Source organism: Teleopsis dalmanni, chromosome X (genome assembly GCF_002237135.1).
Source record: "Teleopsis dalmanni isolate 2A chromosome X, ASM223713v2, whole genome shotgun sequence".
NCBI lineage: Eukaryota > Metazoa > Arthropoda > Insecta > Diptera > Diopsidae > Teleopsis > Teleopsis dalmanni.
In genome coordinates, this window is record NC_051848.1 from 74,211,309 (window position 1) to 74,235,306 (window position 23,998).

At 28.6% G+C, this 23,998-nt stretch overlaps 1 protein-coding gene across 5 annotated transcripts; it reads left to right on the top strand.

Annotated features, from left to right (window-relative positions):
* Positions 1-2,281: 2,281 nt before the first annotated feature.
* On the top strand, positions 2,282-15,741 carry LOC119687934 (ubiquitin-conjugating enzyme E2-24 kDa-like). Of its 5 annotated transcripts, none has more exons than XM_038102492.1 (4): positions 2,282-2,524; positions 14,593-15,127; positions 15,242-15,355; positions 15,412-15,741. In XM_038102492.1, exon 2 carries the CDS (start codon positions 14,613-14,615, stop codon positions 15,081-15,083), a length of 471 nt encoding a protein of 156 aa, XP_037958420.1. In that variant the 5' UTR covers positions 2,282-2,524; positions 14,593-14,612; the 3' UTR covers positions 15,084-15,127; positions 15,242-15,355; positions 15,412-15,741. The 5 variants fall into 5 exon arrangements, with proteins under 5 accessions (XP_037958420.1, XP_037958421.1, XP_037958422.1 ...); XM_038102493.1 differs by lacking the exon at positions 2,282-2,524 and having other exon boundaries at positions 14,537-15,127; positions 15,412-15,580; positions 15,634-15,741; XM_038102494.1 differs by lacking the exon at positions 2,282-2,524 and having other exon boundaries at positions 14,537-15,127; positions 15,192-15,355.
* The last annotated feature ends 8,257 nt before the right edge of the window (positions 15,742-23,998 follow it).

Genomic DNA, 23,998 nt, shown 5'->3' on the forward strand with positions numbered 1-23,998 from the left:
GATATATTTTTATATGTAGGCAATTTATTTAAAAAATTTTATTTAATAAATTGGAGTTAATTTTTAAATGTTCAAATATTGCATTTTAAGCGCATTACTTATCTATAATATTTTTTTTTGGGTCAAAACTGGCTTAAATGAATTTTTACCAAAAAATTATTACAAAAGTCTTAAGAAATCTCATTAGTTTGATAAAAATAAATTTAATTAAAATTTATTTATTGTAGTTTCTTTTTTTCATTTCAGTTAACACTAGTTGTACATAAAAATTTATATATATATTTTGTAATTTTAACTTGAAAGCATATTACAGCGAATAATAATTTTATAAATAGTTTTTCTCTTTCATATTAAAGGTATCTAAATAATTATTAAATTTCATTTGTTTTAAAAAATTTCATTTAATGCAGATTTTATTTGAAAATACTTTGATTCATACAAAGTCCCCTTATTCTATTATTTATTATATTAAAATTTATACAACATTTTTATAATATCCTAGTTTAATGGTGCAGCAATAGTGGTTCAAAGATAAAGACATTAAAAAAGAAAATGTTACTATTAAATACGAAACACATATGACCCCTCATACAGTTATTATGACCCCTATATAGCATACTAAAGGGCATGTACTAAAACTGTATAACACAGCAAACAATCTTAGTTTAGATGTAGATGAGAAACTCAGTTGAAATATTTAACAACTGAAAACAGATAAAAGAAAGTACTTATGTCAATTTATACCTGTAAACAAGCAACAGTTAAAAAGTAAGGCTTCAATATGTTACCTCTATAACTTAATCATCAAACCGATATAACTCTATGGCGCAACAACTTGGTGGTCATTTCTCGAAAGAACAAGTGAGGCGATATCGATTTAAATAGTGTATGCTTAAGGTCAACTCGAATGAACTGATTCGAGCTAGCAACTAAATAAACTATATATAAATAAAATAAACTATTAATAAATAAACTACTGAACTGAATAAGCAATAAAAATGAATCGCATTAAAAAACAGAACTCCAACATTTTGAAGAAAGTTCAAGATATCGTACAAGACAACGTCAACTATCATATGAGTTCACTAAAATTTATAAGATTATTTAAACAATTTATATTGAAACCAAATGAATGGCAAAATGATTTTTGCGATTTTTACAATCAATATAATATTTACGCAAACGGTTCGTAACTAAATAACAAGGTTAGGCTTGGAACCTTTAAGTGATGTCCTTTAAGTTTTTAAGAATAAAATATTAGACAGACATTTAAAAGAAACTGTTTTAAGATTGTTTATTGACAGTCAAGTAGCTTTAAAATCCTTACACTCACTATATAACAAATCTTAAGTTATAATATCTGATGTTATATAAGATTTATCATGCGCTTATAAGCTCAACTAAAACAATTCTAGGCTATTTGTAAGTCTCGTTATTAATTGTACCTATTTGATTTGGAACTAAGGTCCCGCTTTCAAGTTAGTCAAATCTATCTCTTGCCGATACAAGACGTAATAGATACAATAACGTATTTATCATCTGGAGATCAGAACAGTGTGACTACCATTGTAACTGTACAGTAGACTAACTTGCACGCAAACACACAGCCACGATATCCAACTATATCCATTTTTTTTAGGTATTTAGGTATCAGTCAATATTTGTAAACCATTAAAATATTTTTCTCTACTCCATTACCTACAAATCTAGAAAAGTAGATGTTAAAGATACCGATAGTTATATATGAAAAGCACAAATTTCATAACTCATTATATTCTTTCCTTCATTGTGGTAATAGTCTATTCACACAGCACGAGTTAATCTTTATTCATTAATGAATTAAAAAGTGATGTTGCTGTTTTTAATGCGTTTGTTCTTTTTTGACCTATTTACCAAATGTAAGTTTTAGATATCAGTTTCCTTTTATCGATTTTTACATCTTCATAAATATATATTTTTAAAATTTCTAGTACGTCTTATATCTCTTTGTTGTTACAAAATTGTATTTTAGATCATTTGCTTATTTTTCTCAAACAGCTGATTGCCGATTATAAACAACAAAATTGTCACATGATTGGTGATTTAATCCAGATTTTGAATTTACGATTAACTTATGCGTGTGAATACAATGTTAGCTTCAAAATGAACATTAAAAACATTAAAATTTGATAAACTCAAGATTATATCAATTTACCGATGTATATAGTTGTCAACTTCATTATAAATATTTTCTGTTTTACTGTTTTGTTTAAAAATAATTTATATATACTACAAAATTATAAAATATAAAATTTTTTCAAAATTTTACTCATCTTTTGTTTACAATAACTTTCAATATGGAGCACCAATCACAATAAAATTTTCAGGAAGAGAGTTTCTATCAAACAGAGTTCACGCATATAACGAATCATTGCATTTCCATGTCAAACGCATTGAAAAACGCCGAATACTTATTATACAACCTGATTTTGAATAAGAATCCAGCTTAAGAACATATGTGTACTGCAGTTTAAGGTCTTCTGAGGTAATATATTTTAACTAAGTTTACCATAATTAAATTGTGATGTTCTCTGTAATTTTTAATGACTAAAATGGAAAATATTAAAGTATTTAGCAAGCATTTTAACTACCTCATCTGCTGTTCAGCTCGGATGATCATGCGTTGTTGTAGCTTAACTTCAAGTCTTATTTTTAATGTGGAAATAATCTGCATTTAGGGCTCCGGTAGTATTTTCATACCGCATTAGATCTGCTTAAGCATAAATCCCTTATGCGAAATCATGAAACCGATAATTAAATCTGATCAACAAACTACATATCAAGCTAAGCTTACTCATATATAAAAAGTGTTTAATTCGAAACAAATTTTGTAAGCGGAGCTTTGTTTTCGTTAAGCAAAAAGTGTGTGTGAAGAAATTTATGGTAATAAAGTGGCGGCTTGTGTTTCTTCAGAGTCGCTGATTTTTTATGAACGAGCTAAAAAATTGGTTGTTTCTACAATGCATACAAGTTCACAGACCCATAAGTGAACGTATACGAAATCTCGGCTGTACGTACGGCTTACTTTTGCCAATGCAGCTCAGACAACATGCAAAATTGCAATTCAAAAAGGCGTAAAATTAGTTAGTATCTCAACATTATTCACGTCATATAACTGAGTCTTTTGTTATTCCACTTCATTGTCTTAATGTATAATTTGGTTTTATCTGCAAAATGTGCCGGATATCAAAGAAATAGCAGAAGCAGAAGAATTATTAAATTTGTATGCGCTTCAGCGCACAGTAGTTCTTTGCGCCTCTGCCTCTGCCTCTGCCTCTTTAGGGCAATTGGTTTCATAGTCGCCTTGGAATGTCTAAACATTCGAAAAAAATTATGCAAATCATATTTTGAATTTATTTAAACAAATTAGAAAAAGAAAAACATACAAAATTGCATGCACTCAACTAAAAATGGTTTAATTGAAGTAAAATATAGGTGTATATTGCGATTTTTTAGAACATAAATAAAACCATTAGAAGTTTTGAAAGTAAAACAAAAGAAAGTTATAAAGCAGATGTGGGCCGATATGGTAAACAATGCCTGAATTCCGGGAAAATAACTTCGATTCAAGATTATTTACTTGTTTGTATTACATTCTTTAATGAAATTTAAACGGGAGCAATAATTGGTTCAACTAATTTCAGAAAAAATCATTTTTAACATTAATAGTGATTTATACTCGATTTTTTAAGAGTTATTTTATTTGATGATGATGATTGTCTTTAACTTCTATTGGAGCATAGGACCTCCACAAACATATCCATCTTCTCTTCTTTGGTGATCGCTTGATTTCATTCCAAAATTTGTCAGATTGTTCTATTTTGTAGGCTTCGTTTTAAGGCGACCACGTTTCTGCAGCTTTGAGGGCTTCAGTCTAATTTCATGAGGGCTTGTTGACATATTTCATAATGGATTATGGCCAATCCATTTCAACTTGCAGATTTTTATATTTCAGTAATAATGGTACGAAATTTTTGCGTATAAGTCGTTGTTTGAGATTGTGTTGGGTCACCAAATCTTTAATATATTACGAATGCATCTATTTATGAACACTTACATTTTGTAAATCAGAACCTCTGGCGTTAGCAATGTTTCAGAACTACATAGGAGGACTGATAAAACTTTAGATTGAAATATCCGAATCTAATTCAAACGCAGCCTAATTTTTGTTTATTCGTGACAAAATATACTTACCAGCTATATTTTCTGCAGATATAATGTTTCCTAAATAAACGAAATCATTGATGGCTTCAATATTTTGGTCGTCGACTTGAAAATTTTTTGGAGTTATTGAATTTATCTTTATTGCCTTGGTCTTACTGCAATTTATTTTTAGTGTTATTTTTTTTTTTGATTCGGACTTTATGTCATTAATTTTTCCCTGTATGTAGGAATGTTTTGTAGGGACGCGGCAGATGTCATTCACGCATGTTAAGTTCTCCAGAATTCTACTGTAAGCCCCTTCGGTGCTGATCTATGGGTTTGTTTAGTATGTCATCAACTACTGTGAGAAATAGTATCGATGACAAAGGTTCGAAGGCTTCTTATAGTAGGCTATTGTCTTGAATTACATATAAGTAATTATCATAATGTGCTTTGACAATTAATATAATTTTTTCAGGTAATCCTCTGTTTCTTAGAGACTCCCACATCTTTTCTCTTAACAAACTGTCGAAATCGGTTGTGTAGTCTATAAAAACAGATTTTATTTGCTTATATATATTTTTTACACTCATTGTTTTTTTTTATAAATAAATAATTGGTATAAATATAAATAATTATATTTATAAATAATTGGTAAAAAAAAATTTATATGAACTTTGGTAACCAAGTAACTAAGTCGCTACTAGCTCTGTTGTTGTTTTAAAACTTAAGTAAGTTGTCTTTGTTAATTACTAAATTATATCCGTTTACATAAGTCACTTTTTTTAGCATCAATCAAACCAACAGAATAGTGTTGCAATAATATACATGTATATATATATATATATATATATATATATATATACATTGTTTAGAGTTGATTAGTATTTTTCTTTGTCACATATCCCTTTAGACTTTTCAAAAGGTAGTAAGACTCTTTTTCTCCCATTTTAGAACGGTAGAAAAAGCTTCTTCTTTACTTTACAAATATCGGTGACATTTCGAATTTTATGCAATCACTTTTCGCAGTACAATACAGATCATATATATATATATATATATATATATATATATATCTTTTTCTCCCATTTTAGAACGGTAGAAAAAGCTTCTTCTTTACTTTACAAATATCGGTGACATTTCGAATTTTATGCAATCACTTTTCGCAGTACAATACAGATCATATATATATATATATATATATATATCATATATATATATATATATATATATATATATATATATATATGATCTGTATTGTACTGCGACCGCAAAAAGTGATTGCATAAAATTCGAAATGTCACCGATATTTGTAAAGTAAAGAAGAAGCTTTTTCTACCGTTCTAAAATGGGAGAAAAAGAGTCTTACTACCTTTTGAAAAGTCTAAAGGGATATGTGACAAAGAAAAATACTAATCAACTCTAAACAATGTAGAGTAGAAATTAATTTTAACCTTAGCAGAAAAGATATAAAAATCTATATTAAAATTAAAGACAAATCATGGTAAATTAATATATCATTCAAGAAAATCGGTATGTTTTACTACAACAGATCGCTAAAGCCTTGTCGTATATTTCTTATTCTTCTTATTAATTTGTATATTTCGTATATTCTTCTTATTAATTTGTATTCTTTAACTTAATATTAGTATAATATGTTATCTTATAACATATTTTTTACCGCGACTAGATACCTAGAAAACCTATTATCTGGGAACTGGTATTTTAAATTCCGAATATAATATATATGTATATATATATCTATAAAATTAAATCTACATCAGTTGTTGTATTATTTAATAGAGTTTGAATTAACTCAACAAAAGATGTTAGAAAAGATCGCCCCTTCCTAGTTCGTAAATTTAGTAACAATTATATAATAGGTCTTTTTCATAGTTTAAAACTATTAAAAACTATAGCTCAGACACATATAACAAGTTCTTTTTAAATCTATGTGAAGATTACCTACTTCTGAAAAGAGTAAGGCAGTTATCTTTTGTTTCTTTTATTAGTTATTATTATTTTATTTGGAGACTTGTAATGCGACCTAAAGATCTAATATTCTTCTTCAAAGGACTTAGAGTATTTCTCCAAATATTCTCAATTAATGTAAAGACTACTTTTCATTTATTTTTTCAGTTATTATATTGATAAATTGCCAACATAAAACTGTCTTTCAGAGATCTATTATGTTTGCTTAATGGATTTAAAGCATTTCTCCAAGTCAAACATTTGCTTTAAATTGTAGTATGGAACCTATACTAAAGAGTTTTATTTCATCATCCGATATAAGATGTCCATATAGGTATTACTTTCGCTTGTTCATCAGCAACGAGCAAAACCCCAGCACGTGTTTTTAGTTTTCATTCTCTTTTCTACTAAATCTTTCTTTCCCCAGATTCATGAGGTTTTAGTTTCACTAACATTGCCCTGTTAGAATTCCTATAATGATTAGTAATTTATTGTTGCTTAGTGCATACTATCTTCAAATTGTTTTATATAGTATGTATCTATAAGTGATTTCGATTATGAAATTAGTCCATTGTTTGTTAGTGCAATTGATTACTGATTATTGGTACTTTGGCAATAATTGAAACAGCTATGGGCCTTACGTCCATCCAAAGCGTTGATAAGCCTTCTTTATTTAAATTATTAGCGAATTTGCTAATTTTTCAATAAATTGCTTTTAACCCTCCTATTAAGCATAACAATGCAATATTGTTATCAAATAAAATAAAAAAATTATTAGATTGATTTTCTTTAATTAATTTTAGAGAAGAAAGTAAAGTAGAGAAAAGACGTAAAGTATAACAACAAAAATTTGTATTATTTTAATTAATGCAATTAATTTAATTTTTGTCTGACCATAACAGTTTCGACTATTGCCAAATACCCATCACTAGTGGTATTGGTATTACTTCTTATATTGTTAATTTTTTTTGTCGAAAGTAACGCGTGTTATGATGGAAAGCAACAATTTAAAAGTTAGAGGAGTTTGAATAGAAATGAAAAGACAGCAACAAAATTTTTTTGTTAATTTATTGAAGTTTGGCTGAATATACAACCCTGCATCGGGTATTGTCAAGTACTCATCATCAGTGGTCCTAGAAAATATTCGAATTTTTTAATAAGTTTATATTACTTTTTATATTTAATTATTTGTGAATAATTTTCTAAAACTGCAAGTACCGAGGGTTGAACTTGTGCCCTGCACAAATTTGAAGCTCAGAGTCAGCGTACAATAGCCAACTGACCCAAATCCGTACTTGACTAATTTTATTTTTATTTAATCGATTGTATTTGTTAAATGTTATATTATATTATTGTTGTTTTTATATTATTATGTGCAGTTTTGCAGTTTAATATCTGTTAGATATTGCATTAGTAATTTTGTTGTAAAATATATTTTGTTGTGAAAAATAACTTTGCCAATTAAATGCCCAAAACGCTTCATACATTTCATCTCGTAAAGGACAAGTCAGACAGTTAATACCAGATAATATTTATATATGCATATTAAGAAGTGAATGACTTCTAACATTTTTTGAGTATTCTCATTTTTATTCAGGCATGAAAGGGTTAATAAGTTTGTTTAGTACAGCATTTGTTATGTGAATCAGTAATTCAAACTTCGGTACAAAAATTGTTTAAAAAGTGAATGACTACTTAAGCGAACTCATTTATTTTCCACTGCCTGAACTACTGCGGCAATGTAGGCTTAAGTAATTTTCCGATTCGATGCTATGGGTTGCGTACTCTGCCAAGTTCCGTTGTTGCTCTGTAGCCGTGAGGGAGGTTATCGTAGCTCATTAAAGTAAAATCTTAATTTGAAATAATTTTTTTCCTTTAAAATATTTTGAAATTTTGTTAATAATTTTTTCATTATTTTTCATTTTGTTGGTTACTTACTTCAAGCGCCTTTTCATTCCCAACAAGATTTTTCGTGTGGGTTCATTTTGATAGATCGTCAGCCAGTCTGCTTGCCAATTTTTCTGCTTTTGTGGGTTTTTATTAGGGTTTTGGTGTCATTATATTTAAAAGAAAAAAAAACAAAAACAAAACACTATATTCCGAGATTTTTGCCATTTTTTTTTTAAAGATAATTTTTTAGTTTTAGTTATTAGCTTTAAAATAGGTCAGTATTTCAGTGAGTTTGGTTACAATTATCTGAGCTTCTCACTTTTATGGGTATTTCGTTGAAATAAGAGAGTGCCCAGCTGAAGTCATTAAAGATGCGGTGGCTACCTATTCAGTATTTTATTTTTAAATTTGCCTTCCTGCCTGCCTGCCTGCCTGCCTTCTTACCTGTTTGCGCTGTGTTTGATTAAAATTTATGGTTATTTTTTGTATTATCAACTTAAATTTATTTGCAAAATACGTTCTAAAATTTAAAAATAAGTTGTACCCGTGCACGTTACTGTATCTACTCACACTAGTACTTGTATCTTTCCAAAGTTATATATATATATATATATATATATATGTATACGAGAGTCAATTCGAGTGTTTGTGGGTGTAGATTTTAGCGCGTGTTAATGAAGCTTATTTATGAAATAAGTTGAATTAACCAGCTGAGCACGAAAAGAATTTTTGCAAAACAATTACTAATAAAAAAAGTAGCAAGAAACAAAAAAAAACTGTTTTAATGACGAAATGTTAATGGAATTTTAAACGTTTAACTAATCGCGACAGTTGGTAATGCATTTAAGGCGGTAAATATGTACTCGCAGCAGAGGTTACCGCTCAGATACTTTTAACTGAAGCCGTCTGTGCTGCGATTTTCAAGCAAGTGAAAGGTGATTTTCTAATGAAAACATTTTTAGCTAATTAAATTAGAAAAGCAGTGATTTCATTGTAATTTTCCTGCTTATTACAAACTTTATGCAAAACTAATAGAAATATATACGAAGTGGTTGGAAAGTGTTGTCCGTATCATTTTTGTGAGATATACAAGCATAATTATTTTCATCTCTAACATTTTGCACATCTGTTTTTAATTCAGAGCTAGAAATCTCAACTCTATTTTTGAATACATGCAGTAGTGGCATGAGCTCCACTCATTCAGAGTTATTGGCAAAAACCGCAATGAATTCGCACACATTCAGTGGGAACAAGGTCAGCAGCTTGAAACGATTACCATGTACCATACAATCCCCGGAGTGTGCCAATGTGCACACCTAACCACATTAAGTGTTAATGTTTCCTCATTTTCACTGCAAACGCTCCTTTAAAACTTTGTTCATTAAATAATCATAATAAATCACTTGTAACAAAAAAAAAAAAATAAATAAATAAATTTGGTCACTACTTAGTTTATTTTATAAATTTAACCCATGTTAAGGGCCATTCTAAGTATAAATAATAACAGGGTTACAATTTATAAAATAAGCTAAGTACCAAATAGTACCAAAAAAAATTTTGAATCCATCAAATAATATTTGGTAGAATAAAATAATTTGTTTTAAATATAATTTCATAAAGAAGTTTGATTTTATTAAACTTATTTTTTTCTTTTCCTTTTCCTTTCTTTTCCATCCTTTTTTCCTCCTTTTCATTTTAATATTATTAAATATTTATATAAAGTTTTTTTAAAAAAATTTAAATATGAATTAAATATAATAAAATTAGGAAAAAAAATAGTTCAGGCTATGAGACTCTAGACTCTAGATTAATTCTAAACTAGACATAGTGAAAATTTGAAAACATAATCCTTTTTTTAGACCACCGCGGTCTGACAACGAATTTCCTTCACGTCAGGAATTTGAATAATTCTTTTCCCACGATCTGACAATAGATTTCCTTCGCGTCAAGAATTTGAACATGTATTTCTCTCCTCTGTATGTTGACGGAGTTTAATTTTTCTTAATAATAAAATAATGATCTTACCCAACAAAAGCTACACATACCATGGATGGACATATCGAAAATTCGAAATGAGTTTCAGGTTGTGATTTCGAGTTCCCAGGCGACTTAGGAACGAATTTTGTTAAATTTCAATATTCTAAGTAATTTTCTATGGCTCTGTTCTTTGGAAATCGGAATTAAAAGTTGTCATCTCTTTAGTTTCTTACAATGATAACGATTAATATTAAGTAGACGTTTAATTCCTTGTTGATGTTTTTTATTTTATTTTTAATGCAACTTTAAAATCTGATGTCTAAGAAATATATAGCGAAGTGAAAAATGTTGTTAACGATATTAAATTTTTTTTGTTTAAATTATGAAACACCTGAAAGTCGTACCTTTGGGCATATTTCGAATTTCGATATGTAGCGCAAACTATAACTCTGAGTCAATCGAGAAACATGATCGACGCTACACTAATTTTAATTCACAAAATCTTCAGCTATTTAAAAACAACAAGGGTAGAGAAGTCGAGCTGGTTTGCACTTGGTAATCGTGGAGTCCAATGTGGGGTTGACATAAAATATGTATTCTTATTGAAACATACGGTCTCATTTATAAAAATATTTGGTTAGCCATGGCTTTAGCGCATTTTCGAAAGCTTTTTGTGGTAGGTGTTTTTATTAATCTCAACATCGTGATCATGATCATCGAGTCTTATTACAACCTAAACCATTTCCATATGATGCGTCTCCGTTTCGAATGGATTCGATCATGAACTAAGCTTAATTCGATATATTCTTGCATATATTTGTTGTATATTATCTACTTTCATTTGACTGTTAAGCCTGAGTTGAGGTGAAGCTATGCTCATTAAGTTGAACGATCTTTTGACCAACAAAATCATTACAAAGCATACTTTAAATTTACACTAATTTCGAATGGTTTTAAAACTTTTGCTACGGAACCCTAGATATAATTTTAGTAAAAAATTAGTAAATCCAGCTCTGCTACATAATAATAAATAAAAATTATGTATAAAACTGTTAGTTCCAGCAATTTTTATATTAACAATATTTTATGCTTGCATGTTCAAGTATGTACCTATGAATGTATCCGTATGTACAAGTATGACTTAAAAATGATATAGTATATGTAAGGTATAGTATAGTATATATGGTATATGAGAAATGAATGTTTTTTTTACATTAATATTTGCAGTTTTTTTTACTAGTTTCATATTGTTTTTCTAATTTTAGTTTTTATTTTTGATTAGTTTTTTTTTTATACCCGTAATAGCAAGCTTAGTCTTATGCCAATTTGTATAAGTTCAGTTAATGATTTGGAAATTGGTAGTTAAGATATGAAGAAGTAATTATTGATATCTTATAAATTGCTTTTTTAGTTTTTAAATATTCAATTAAAATCATTAGGAACACAATTTACTAGTTTTACTTGTGTTGCATGTTATAATCTGTCTACTATGTTTGCAACATTGCTTTCCACACGCAACATAATTATAAAACACAAAGGTGAAATTGCACCAAAGCTTCGAACCCGCTTTGAATCCGCATCGACTCCGCATTGAATCCGCATTGAGTCCGCATTTAGTCGGTATTGAGTGCACATTTAGTCCGCATTGAGTCCGCATTGAGTCGGCATTGAGTGCACATTTAGTCCGCATTCAGTCCGCATTTACCCACATTGAGTCCAGTTCGACGGAGTTATATATTTTATAGACAATTTTTCAATGTGATAATGTAGGCATAAATATAAATTAAGTATTTTATAATATCCATACCTATTTAGTTTATTACGACTAGTTGATTACAGAAAGCTAAATAAGATTTTTCAAGTTAATACTATATGTTAATTTTAATGTTATGTTTATTGGCTTTGTGTGTTAATATGCGGGTCCACAGGTCGACTTTAAACACATCAATACCTGACATTTGCAATCCAAAAATTATGCTGGTCAGCAAAAATAGCATTTTTTTCTCATTTCTGTTTTTTCTACGGCTTAAAGTTATTTTTGGCCTTGTGGGCTCAAATTCATATAACTTTTTTTTATTAAAATCTAGAACTGAAAAATTGGTGTTTTAAAGGGTAAATAAAATTTTGTCAGTAAACTTACTTCGATGAATGGACAAAGACATTCTTTCTCATGTACTCATTAATCGTAATTGCTTTCTTTTATGTTGGCTTCTGAGGCCCTATGCTGCACTAGGAGAGAAGGACAACAGTAAGTAAGTACGTAGGGTTCTGCAAAAATTATTCCGTGATTTTTTTCATTCACTTGACTTTCACTTCTATTAGCTATGAAATCAACAGTTTCATCTGGTAACAATAATGTTATTTGGTTGAAATTGAGATTGGAGAGAACAGTTTAAAGATTTATTAAGAAATAATGGTGAAGGTGAATATGTACGCATAGAATGGTATTCCAACTGTACGGCTAATAGTGTTACTCACCCTTTTAATAAAAAAAAAAAACTTTGTTCTTACAAAGCTAGTAGTTATGTTTTTGTAATCGGTGAGATCATGACTGCCTGCATAACATGGTTGTAAAGGGTAAACTTGTGCATTTAACTTTTTAACTTATGTTTGTCTTTCTGATTACACTATAGATACTTGGAAACTCTTAAATTTTTTTCATTTTTGATAACACCTATCTTTTTCTAATATTTTTGATAGATCTTCAGAATTTTAATGCTTGATACGTTCATTTTTCTTAATAGTGTTTAGACGAAAATGGAGCAGTTCTTATAATATTATAACACCGACGATCTACTACGTTATTGTCTGTTTACATAAAACTGATTACATATGTATATATATTTAGTGTTGAGGTTTCGAAGTAAATTTATTTATATAGATTGAGTTACAGTTCGATCTCTCAATATGTGCTATAATACATAAAATAGTTGTACTCTCTTTCTATCACATTTCTTTTAAAGACTTTTTTAAGTTCAGAGTTTTAGGTTAAACTTAAGAGTTATTGACCTTAATTTTTTTTATAAAAAAAAAGTCTAGCGTTTGTTAGTGTATATTGTATTCTATTCATTTGAAGATTTGTATTCAAATTTTTGTTTCGATTCTTAAAAAAATTGTTGTATTCATTAAAGATTTATTTTTTAAGAAATTCTGAAACTTTTTAGATAACTTCTCGGTGGGTTCCAGAGAATCAAGTTACGTACTTTGTTTACAAATTTTTTACTATTCAAATTTAAATGAACTTGTTTTGTTGCTCAAATGAAATTAATAACAAACTGAAATTATGCAAATTACTTTTAAAAATAGTTTCATTTGTTAAACAAATAAGTAGCAATAAATTAAGCCGTCAACGGAGTTTGATAAGAAAATGAGAGAAAAAGTTAATTTCATCAAATTGTGGCTGAGGAATGACGCCTACTCGTTGTCAAAATTTTTGACATTGTTTCTTTTTCATCTCAAATATTAAACATGAAAAGGTCTTACGATTTTATATAAATTGTTAACTTCACTATAAATTATTGTTAACAAAAACAAACAACAAAAAAAGAATAAGAAAAAACCCGTCATTTATTTTTTCGTAAATTTTTTTGTGAAGTCACCGAGTTTTGATCACAAACGCCGTCAAAGAAACAGAATTTCTACAATGAAAAGGTTTTGGGTGAAAGTTTGCAAAATTGTTGAACACTGAAAAAGTTTCATTGAATTATTAGAAATTTGTTAATAACTTTTATAGTTTTTTAAATTAAACCATAATATATGTTAAATTGCACTCTTAGCAAAATAAATTTTTCCTCCTATGTAATTTTTAATTGGAAAAGGTAAATGTTTGCAGTGCAATTCATGGCCACGGGGCGATTTAACAGCAAAAAATATTGAAAAAAGTAAAATATAACAAAACAATACATACTATTAAGCATTAATAAATAATAACAAAAAATATTTATATCTTTTTGTTAAGCTAAGTTGAATTTATTATAATTTTGACATCTGATGTATTCTACACTTCCTTCAAATCACTTTCATTTTGACAGCGCGACGTATAAAGTATCGACATTGATGAAAAATAACTTAAGACAGAAGGTAACAAAGTCTATTATTAAATAAATTCGTAGCTTATAGTACTGATTCTGCGGAATAGCCTAAAAAGATACAAATTTTTACTATTAATTGCTTATATTAAAAGCTATTCCAAACATTTCAATACTCATTCTGGCGTCAGACAAGGATGCTGTTTCTTTCACTGATCCTGTTTTTTATTGTAATTGACAATGTTTACTCGTACCTACTATCATATAAAGTATTCTAACAAAGTCAATTGCTGAAGGTGTTGCATTTAATTTAAATATAATATGTTAAAATCTTATTGAAAACGGCTTTTAATATATTTACTTGTATATTCTATGTATATACTACATATTTATTCATTATAATTCTATTAAATTTAATAATCTTAGTAAGCTGTTATGATAAAAAAAAAAATCTGCTAAACTTTTTGTAGAATTTATTTTTCATAGTAATATATATTTCAACTTCTCGTCTGCTTTCGAACTCACAAAACCTAAATTTTTCCAGAAAAAGTACTCCATACAAATATGGAGCCCTTTAGTGGTCTAAATACTAGACGTCTCAAGCGAGAGCTTAGAGAAATTAGAAAGAATCCTCCGCCATTAATTTCCGCTGGTATAGTAGACGATAATTTAACCATGTGGGGAGCTACAATACACGGACAGAAGGACTCAGTATATGAAAATGGTGTATTCGAGTTGAGCTTATGCTTCCCACTAAATTATCCGTTTGAGCCACCAGTAGTAACGTTCAAAACAAGGATTTACCACTGCAATATTAATTCGCATGGGATGATATGCCTAGATATTTTATCTAAGAAATGGAGTCCAGTCTTAACAGTTTCACATATCTTGGTCTCTATTAGTTCGTTGTTGCTGGATTGCAACCCATATGATCCTATTAATAAGCAAATCGCTAGACAATATATTCATAATAGAGAGCTACATGATAAGACTGCACGCGAATGGACCAAAAAGTATGCCACTCCGCCGGAATAATTATAAGATTAGAAGAAAATTTGCAAAAATTAATTTTAATAACAGTAAGTAAAATTTTTTATGTACAATGTTGAACTACGTGTTGTATAAAAACTTCTTTGATTTTAGTTATATAAGTACAGTTTGTCCTATTAACATTCAATTTCTTCTATATATAGGACCACCCCATAAATATTCATTGTTAAATTCATTGTTCATTGTTAATCCTTAACTAAGAAAAGAGAGATATTGGATTGTGAAGAAATTTTGGGAACATTTATGAAATGTCTAAGGTATACTTTTTATTATACATATTTAATTTTTACCAAAAATTAGTAATTAATTTAAGGTGTCTAATAAAATTACATGTGAAATCTTAGTTTTAAGTTAAGGAATTCTACAAAATGGTTAGCATATGAACTTCAAATTATTGGTACATAAACTAAAGAAGGACTCACAGGAAATAGTAGTTAACGTAACCAAACATGAGTTCAAAACTTAATTTATGAGAGACAAAAGTAAGACCGAAAAGGAACTTCAAAAAATGGCTACTAATTCTTCTAAATTTTAGGTTTCAAAACGTGAGAAGTGGACAATTTTTATCTCTCTTTTTTCGATTTTAGAAAATTTTTATCAAGTATTTCATTACCATACAATAAATACAGAATATAAAAAATTATGTTGTTTAATTATACAATTTGATAAGCTTCTATTTCATGTGCAACAACAAAGAGGTTTTCTTTTAAGTATATATCCACACTAGATTTAAAAACATAGATATAATGTAGAATAATAATATAAATTATAATGAAAGTTATTCATATTCTTTCGATGAATGACAGCTAATGGCAGAATTTTTGACAAAAATACATTAATCAAAAACCATACTTATATGATGGCTATATCGAAAAGCGGTCGTAAAAAAGTTCGATTCCACATTATCCACAAAGTGGTAACAAATGAAGTAGTAGTAATAATAACAACAACAAGGTCAATTTCCAATTACCATCCGTGTATTTCAAACAGTACAAAATTTAAGCAAAATTGTTCTGTTTAAATCAATTATAATAAAAAAAATTATAAATAATAAAAACTGTAGAGTTACCTACTACTCTATCGTAAATTTCTTTGTTTCCCTGATGAAACAAAGAAGATCGGGTACGACGAGAGTCTCAACATTGGTCATGCTTAGTATATCCAAATAAATTCAATTTCGTTCTTGAAAAGGATGGCCAATAATAAAGAAAAGTTCAGACTTGCCCGTGTATTCGCAAAAAAATATTTCTATATCGGATGTGTAATAACATCTAAAGCAGCTATGTGCTTTTGTTTTACTCTGAACAACTTTCTCTTTGATAGCAATATACATTTCACCAGTTTTTTTTATGTTTTAATAGAAATGGAAAATGTAACCTGAAAAAAGGATCGTTGGTGATGGATATTTAGTATAGTGATGGATAATACTTAAAGTGAATTTTAATTATAAATGACATTTAATTCTTATTTTATTAAAATAATAATTTAAATTTGAATTCAGTTTAATTCAAATAAAAATTTATATTAATTTCATCATCAATTCCTGTATCTCCCATTGAAGCATAGGGCGAAAGGGAGATACAGTAAGAGATGAATAATTAATTTTATTTAAATATAAATTTAAAATTTTATTTATTTTAAATAGAAGTTTAAATTTTAATTTGATTTAAATATAAATTTTAAATAGTTTCCAGTAAAAGTTTAATTTTTAATTTAATTTTAAGATCTTTTATTTTAGATTTAAATTAGAATAAACAAAGTACTTGACAATACTCGAAACAGCGTTGTATGATCAGTCAAATTGCAATAAATTAACTAAATTTTTGTTTTTGTCTTTTCTTTGCTATTCGACTCCTTCTAAAATAATTAACATTGTTTCACTTAATTTATTTTTTAAATAAATTGTTTATTTTTATATTAAAATTTTTATTAAATCTTTGAAATGTGAAAGTTAATGTTAACCTCTTAATGTTATTTTTTAAAATGTTCACATGGGGAAACCTATTTCTAATGTCTTCGCTTAGAATCATCCGTCAATTCCACTTATGTGCCTCTCATATTTCACAGAATATTACATATTAAATTTATTTGAACTTAAAGTCACTATTGTCTCACTTTTCCGGTTCATTGTACCATTTATTTCGGTTAGCAAGTCAAAGCAGCAGAAACAAAACAATAATAATAAACAACTTAAGAGATTTTTGACCCGCATGTGCGCTCAACAAGTTACGGACATTTGCTCACCTAAGCAGTTCCAAGGCGTTAATTTATTTTAATTTCGGTTTTCATTTTTTGGGCATTTAAAACGATTAACTCCGTTTAAAACCTGCGTGCGACGTCTGAGATACCAAAAAACCTTAATTGTTGTCTTAATTTAGTTTCGAGCATGCGTGCCGGCGTTCAGTACCGTCGTGAGTAAATTCGATTTTTAATTTATTTATTTTTTTTTTACCATATTTTGGTATTATTGACTTTTGATATTCGATATTTAACCATAATTTGACGTTTTTCTAATTGTTGTGATATTTTTTTTTCAAAGTACATGTGCCACTTGGGTCTTGGGTCTAAACCAAGCGTGATTTGGACGTGCTACAATTCAGTAAAATATATTTACTGATTTTGATTTTGATGACCATTGGCTAATTATAGTCTCAAATTGATCATTGGTAATTTATACCTCTTATTCTTCTGAATTTATTATACTTTTGCTTAATTAATTGTTTTAAATTTCGAAGAGTAATTAATTACAGTTGAATATATTTTTTTGCTCGATTAGTGAAAAAGATAAAAGTAGTGATTTTGACTTAAATTTTTCATTTGATTATAAGGAGATTGTTGACCTTTTTTTGGTAAGAAACCGTACTTATTTTAACACGTTTAATATATATAACTGTGTTAAGAATGTTATAATATATGTCAATTAAAGGCACTATTCTACCCATTTGATAATGGATACTCGTATTAGTAAATACAGTTACTCTGAATAAAACTTTTTTTGCCAAAACTGCATGGCAGTCTGCACTGCATTTATGTATTTATTTATTTATTTATTTATTTATTGTACTTATTATTTTTGGTTAAAGGTTTTCAAATTTATTTTTTTATTTATTAAACATTTTTTAATATTTTCACAATGGTAACACGTAACCTACCTAATTTTTATATAATTTACCCTACTTGAAATTCTGGTAAATACCAATATTTGCTGCCACACTGAAATAATTTACTATTTCCCGCAATTTACTATCAATAATGGTCAAATTAAAAAATTTGCTTAACATCTCAATCAAAACTATGTTGTATGTTGTAACATCACCATACTTATTAGGCGATATTATAATTTTTATATGGTAGTTACACACATATCAATAGTCACAACTTATATCAATTAAGACGAAGTAATGAATTAGTACATTATGAGAATACTGACTTGCAACCTAATCGAAAATATATCATTCAAATTCTATACAAAAATTTCATATTAAAACAGAAATGGGGTCCGAAGCAGGTACTGAGATTTGAATCGACTAAAACCACCTCTTACGAATAAGTGGAGAAGATTTTCACAGCAATGTGGAAACTTCATTCCAGTAATAGGAAGAGAGAGATATGAACGAAAAACCTTACGGGCTAGCGGTTTATCTAAGTCAGAAACCAGATAAATTGGGCATAGGTGAAGGCACCAGGGTTATAGCATGAGTGCGGAAATTGGACTACCGGTTGATTCTGTGACCAAAATCACAAAAGCACCGGCACTAAAATCCCGCTCATCGAAGTGTAGTATGAGGTATTGATAGAACTTGAAGCACAAGGCTTGGACAAGGTTTGCGTGAAGGGTGCAGGTAGTGGATACCTCAGGGAGGGGGAGAAGGTTGTGCAGCTGGGAGGTAGTTGTCAATGCGGTTGATATTTGCTTACCTAGCGTTGCGGATGGAATAGTTAAGGTGTGGAATGACTCAAGTCATTTAACAGATAACAAAGCAGAATTTTATACTAAATATATTACAAAAAACTCAAAATGGCTACTATGTTTTTATTAAAACTGGATATGACTATATCAGCTAAGAAAAAGGAATCTTGCCCAAAAAAGTATTAATATCATACTAAGGTATGCGAAGCATCATTATAATTTTTGAAGTCCATTTTTTTAAATTTTATTTAATTTTATTTTATGTTATAGAATTTTTATATTCCTGTAATGTCTGAAAATAGCTACTGTGAATATAATTTTGATATTTCTATTAATAATTATAATAGTTTATGAACTGCAATATATAACTTTCGATTATTAAATTATTTTAAAAAATTCATTGTAAATGTCTACAAACTGAAAACAATATTTCCATAAGCGATTTCTGCAGTAAAGTAATAAATAATATTTTATCGAACAAAAGTATCTGTAGTTTTGACATTTCTAATTTTGAATAACATTAAGCATTTTCTCAATGTAAGACTGCTTAAACCCTCACTTAAATGCCGAATCAAGGCATGGGCAATAGTTTAGGCATGGAGTATTTGAGATATAGAGGTGTGGTCCGAAGTTGAAGTATGAATTGCTCGCCTGTTGCTTGCATCTCAAGTGCATTAATCCCGTCTGCAAGGCAAAGCTCTTGAACAAATGTTTAATTGCATGCACATTTCTTACTGTTCAGCATAAATAAATGCAGTTAAATCATTAAATTCATTAATAAAATTAATACATTTTTATTTAATTATATTTATAACTGCATTAAATACTCTCATAGCATTCAATTTGTTGCAATTAATTTTGATTTGTTATTAACTTTCATATTTACTACGTTTGCTTTCAAATTCATTCAGCAAAATAGTAAATATCTTTTATTAATAACAAATTTATTGAGCAATAATAATATAATATGTTTATATATATATATCATTCCATGAATTATCACAGCAGTTTTCAAATAAATTTTGTTTTCTTGTAGAATATGAAAATAGTACTTAAATATTAAAATAAGTTTGAAAACGTAAAAGCTATATACTCGTAATACAAAAAAACTGAACAATTTTTATATTCATATATAAGAGTATAAATATAAGAATTGACTGACAGATTCTTCCGAATCAAACAAAATGACATAACATCTGAGCTGAAAACAATCACAGCTGGAGTGCCGTAAGGTAGTATTCTTGGCCAAACTCTCTATTTAATATTCATAGCCGATTTCTCTTCAGCGCTAAGTGTTTATACTGCTACCTTTCAGATAACACAGCTCTTGTGAGTATTGATTCAGATGTCGATCATTCAACTAACACACTTTAAGTCACGATTTCTGAAGTCAGTAAATGGTGTAAAAAATGGCGAATAAAACTTAATAGTACTAAATTAGTTAACATTATCTTCACAAATCGGAAAATTCAAAAGCCTTTTTATCTGAATGGTTGTGTAATCCCATGTAAAAATACTGCTAAATATCTTGGCATGACGCTAGTTGCGAAATTGCGTTGGAAAGAACATGTCAAAATAAAAAGAGAAGAGCTTGATAATAAATGGCTTATGGGAAAGAAATCCCAACTCTCACTAGAAAACAAACTTTTATTATATAAACAGGTCCTTAGACACATTTGGAGTTATGGCATAAAGATTTGGGGCTGTACAAATAAAATTAACCGTATGGTTATTCAACGTTTCCAAAATTAGGTATTGAGGTGTATTGTTTAAGCGCCTTGGTATGTACGTAACTCGGACCTACCTTAACCTGGACCTCCACATTGAACATGTAGCGGACGTCATTACTAAGTTCGTAAATTCTCTTGCCTGCAGACTTAGGTGTCACGTAAATTCAATGCTATATTTGATAAACTGAAATTGTTTGATTGTAAACTAGTTGCAGTATTATATGTAACAATAACAAAAAAATATATGAAAGATATATTTATTTTTAGTTACGATTTTTTTTTTGATATCATTTATACATGTTTTTACAATTACCTTTCTTCTAACCTTTCTACACTTTTCTTATGGTATATATCGCTTTGACGGGACGTTCAAAATAAGTTTCTGTTCCAGTGATTCATTCTTCAGCCAATCTTTTTCTTCAAATTAAGTATCAATTTGTACCTGTGAGCTAGTTGTATTGACAGAGGGCTAGATTGAAAACTTTTATCACGCCATAGAGTGATGCTTAGAATAGTTTTTATGATGTAGTTTGGTAACTGTGAGCTGTTAATATTTACTGATGGGTAGATCTAAAACATCTATTAGGCAGCAGAGCAATTCTTTGAATCATTTTGGTGTTGTTGTCATCGCTATTTTGGTTTGTAAGGTTAAGTTTCTTTCTTCAGAGTATCCCTTTGTAATTGCGAGCTTTTAGTATTAGTTGAAGACCAGATTCTAGGGAATCACTAGACTGCACAGCAATGCTAACGATATTTTTTATGATGTAGCCATCGCTATTTTCAGTTTTTAACATTTTCATGATTAAAAATGTAGTTTTTCTTTTTAAGTGATGATCCATAATGTAATACCATATATAATGTTTATTCATCCATGATTTTTTCATTTTCAATTGATAAACAGTACATTTGTGTCAAAATACAAATAACCTTAATACCAGAACTGTACCGATATTTAAGTATAAATATTCTGGATGATAAAATTTCTTTACAATAAAAATATACATTTATACATATAAATTGGTAGGGCTAAATATAGTTTTTATATAGTTTTGTAGCAATATTTGTTCTGGTACTATTTTCTAATGGCTAGTTATTTAGTTATTTTACTAATAACATTTTCTTTTCCCATATGCTCATTTTTTTAGTGTAGTTAGCTGGCACATTATTTGTTGTGTCTTTTCTGCCCAGTTTTTACAGTTTTCTTCCCGGTCATATTAGTTTTTACTTTGGTTGTCTCATTGAATGAATATATTAAAGCTATTTATAATTGAAGTGAAGATGATGAGTATGATTTTAATTTTCTTCTATTTATAATTTATTGTATTTAATATAGTGCTTTTTATTTCAGTATAAAGTATAGTATATAGTATATTATTTTATAATGGTTTTACAATATTAAAGACATGAAAGAAAAAAAATATCTTATTATCTACTCATTTGATAAATAAGCAGTTCGTTGTTTAGTACTAAGTAGAGCTTCAAGCAGTAATTAACTTCTTTGAAACATCGGGTATTGTGATGTCCGAGTAGGTTATTACCAAAGTATTTGGCTCGACGTTTATTGAACATCATATTGTGTTATTGGTATGTAAATTAAATAATGTGATAAAAAATGATTTGCCATTCCAGCAGTTTAAAAACTTGAGAACATTTAAAGTTTTGGACACATAATATCTTCATTAGATTTGGATCGAAATATCATAATTCGAGTATATTTGAGTTGCTTCAAGATTGCAATGATTGCACACTATAAAGTACTTGTCTTAAGCTACTCTGTGGACTCATAAAAAGCTACTCTAATGAAGTTGTTAAAATGTTGTTAAAAAACAAATATGTTAATCACTGGTTTAATGACGCAGGTCAACATGAAGCGAAATAGTTATCTTCTTAGCAAAGGAAATATCTAATGAGTTTTTTTTTTAAAACAGTTTTAAAGCAGATTTTGGTACTGCAATAATATTAGGACAAATTGTACCAACCTGTGAACTTTCTAACTTTTGGACGGTAATTTGTTTGAATTTTGCCACTTACATGAAAGTGATAAACTCAGCACTACTTTCAGGTAAACCCATTAATTTAATTTACCATGAAAATGCTGCCCAGCAATTATAAATTTTATTATATTCCCTTTTTACTAATTAAAATAGTTTGATGGTTCCGGTTCAGATTTACTAATGCTTAATATTTTATCTAACATAGTACAACCCTGGTTTCAATTTGATGACTCTGATTGTCATCAGATGATGATACAGTAATTTTTCTTTTACTGTGTTCAATATGTACTGTAAACGGATGTTTTTAGACTTGTCATTAAAAGTAGAGTTTAATTTACATTTAATAAGCATTTAAATTTTATCCGATTAGGTTGAAACTACAGTGCTAGTGGCAACAAAAAGTTTGAAGACTTGAATTGCCATGGCAATAGTGATCCTTGAGTTCCATCATGGATGTATGCTGTACTAATATCAGCACATATTGTAGATATTTTTGTTTTTTTTTTTGTAAGAAGAGAAGGTTTAAAAATGCCTAACGCTTCGTCACTATGTCGTCACAATAGTAGTATGCCCGGTTTGCATGGATTAAAAATAATCCCCCTCTTGTACCCAACTATTTCTATCCTAGACTGGAACTTTATTGGTAATACTTCAAGATAGGATTTCTTTGTTGGTTTTCCATAAAAAATTTTGTTTTTCTTCGTTAGCCTACGTCCAGGCATCACATAGGTTCATTTGTTCCTTTCTTTTTAAAAATTGGCCATTTTCTAGATAATATTTTTTTTAGTATGATCGTAATGAATCGATTTATGACGTTCAAATTTTCTTCAGATAGCATCATCTTCGTTGTGATATCTTTGAAGATGGTGTGTTCAGCCTTGTCTTTATCTGCATCTCCGTATATGCTTTGTAGATATTAGATGCTAATTTTATTATGTTGTAAAATTTATTCTGTTGGTGGGATTCATTGTTTTTTTTTCGGGATTTCAACGAAATGAATTTTCCGCCAAGGTAGGAAGAAAGTCTTTCAAATGGGGAGTACTACTTTCAAATCATGCTATATTGGTTTCTAATCTGTATAAATGAATAAAAAAAAGTAAACTTTTTTTATTAATTTTAAAATGATTATAGTTTGGTATTTGGTATTTGCTACCCTCAGGGTTTAATTAATAAACTGGAGAATCATTCTGTATAGTGTCGACATAATTAATCAAATTGAGGTGTTGAAATCATTTGTTACAAGTTCAAGTAAGTAAGGGATGCAGA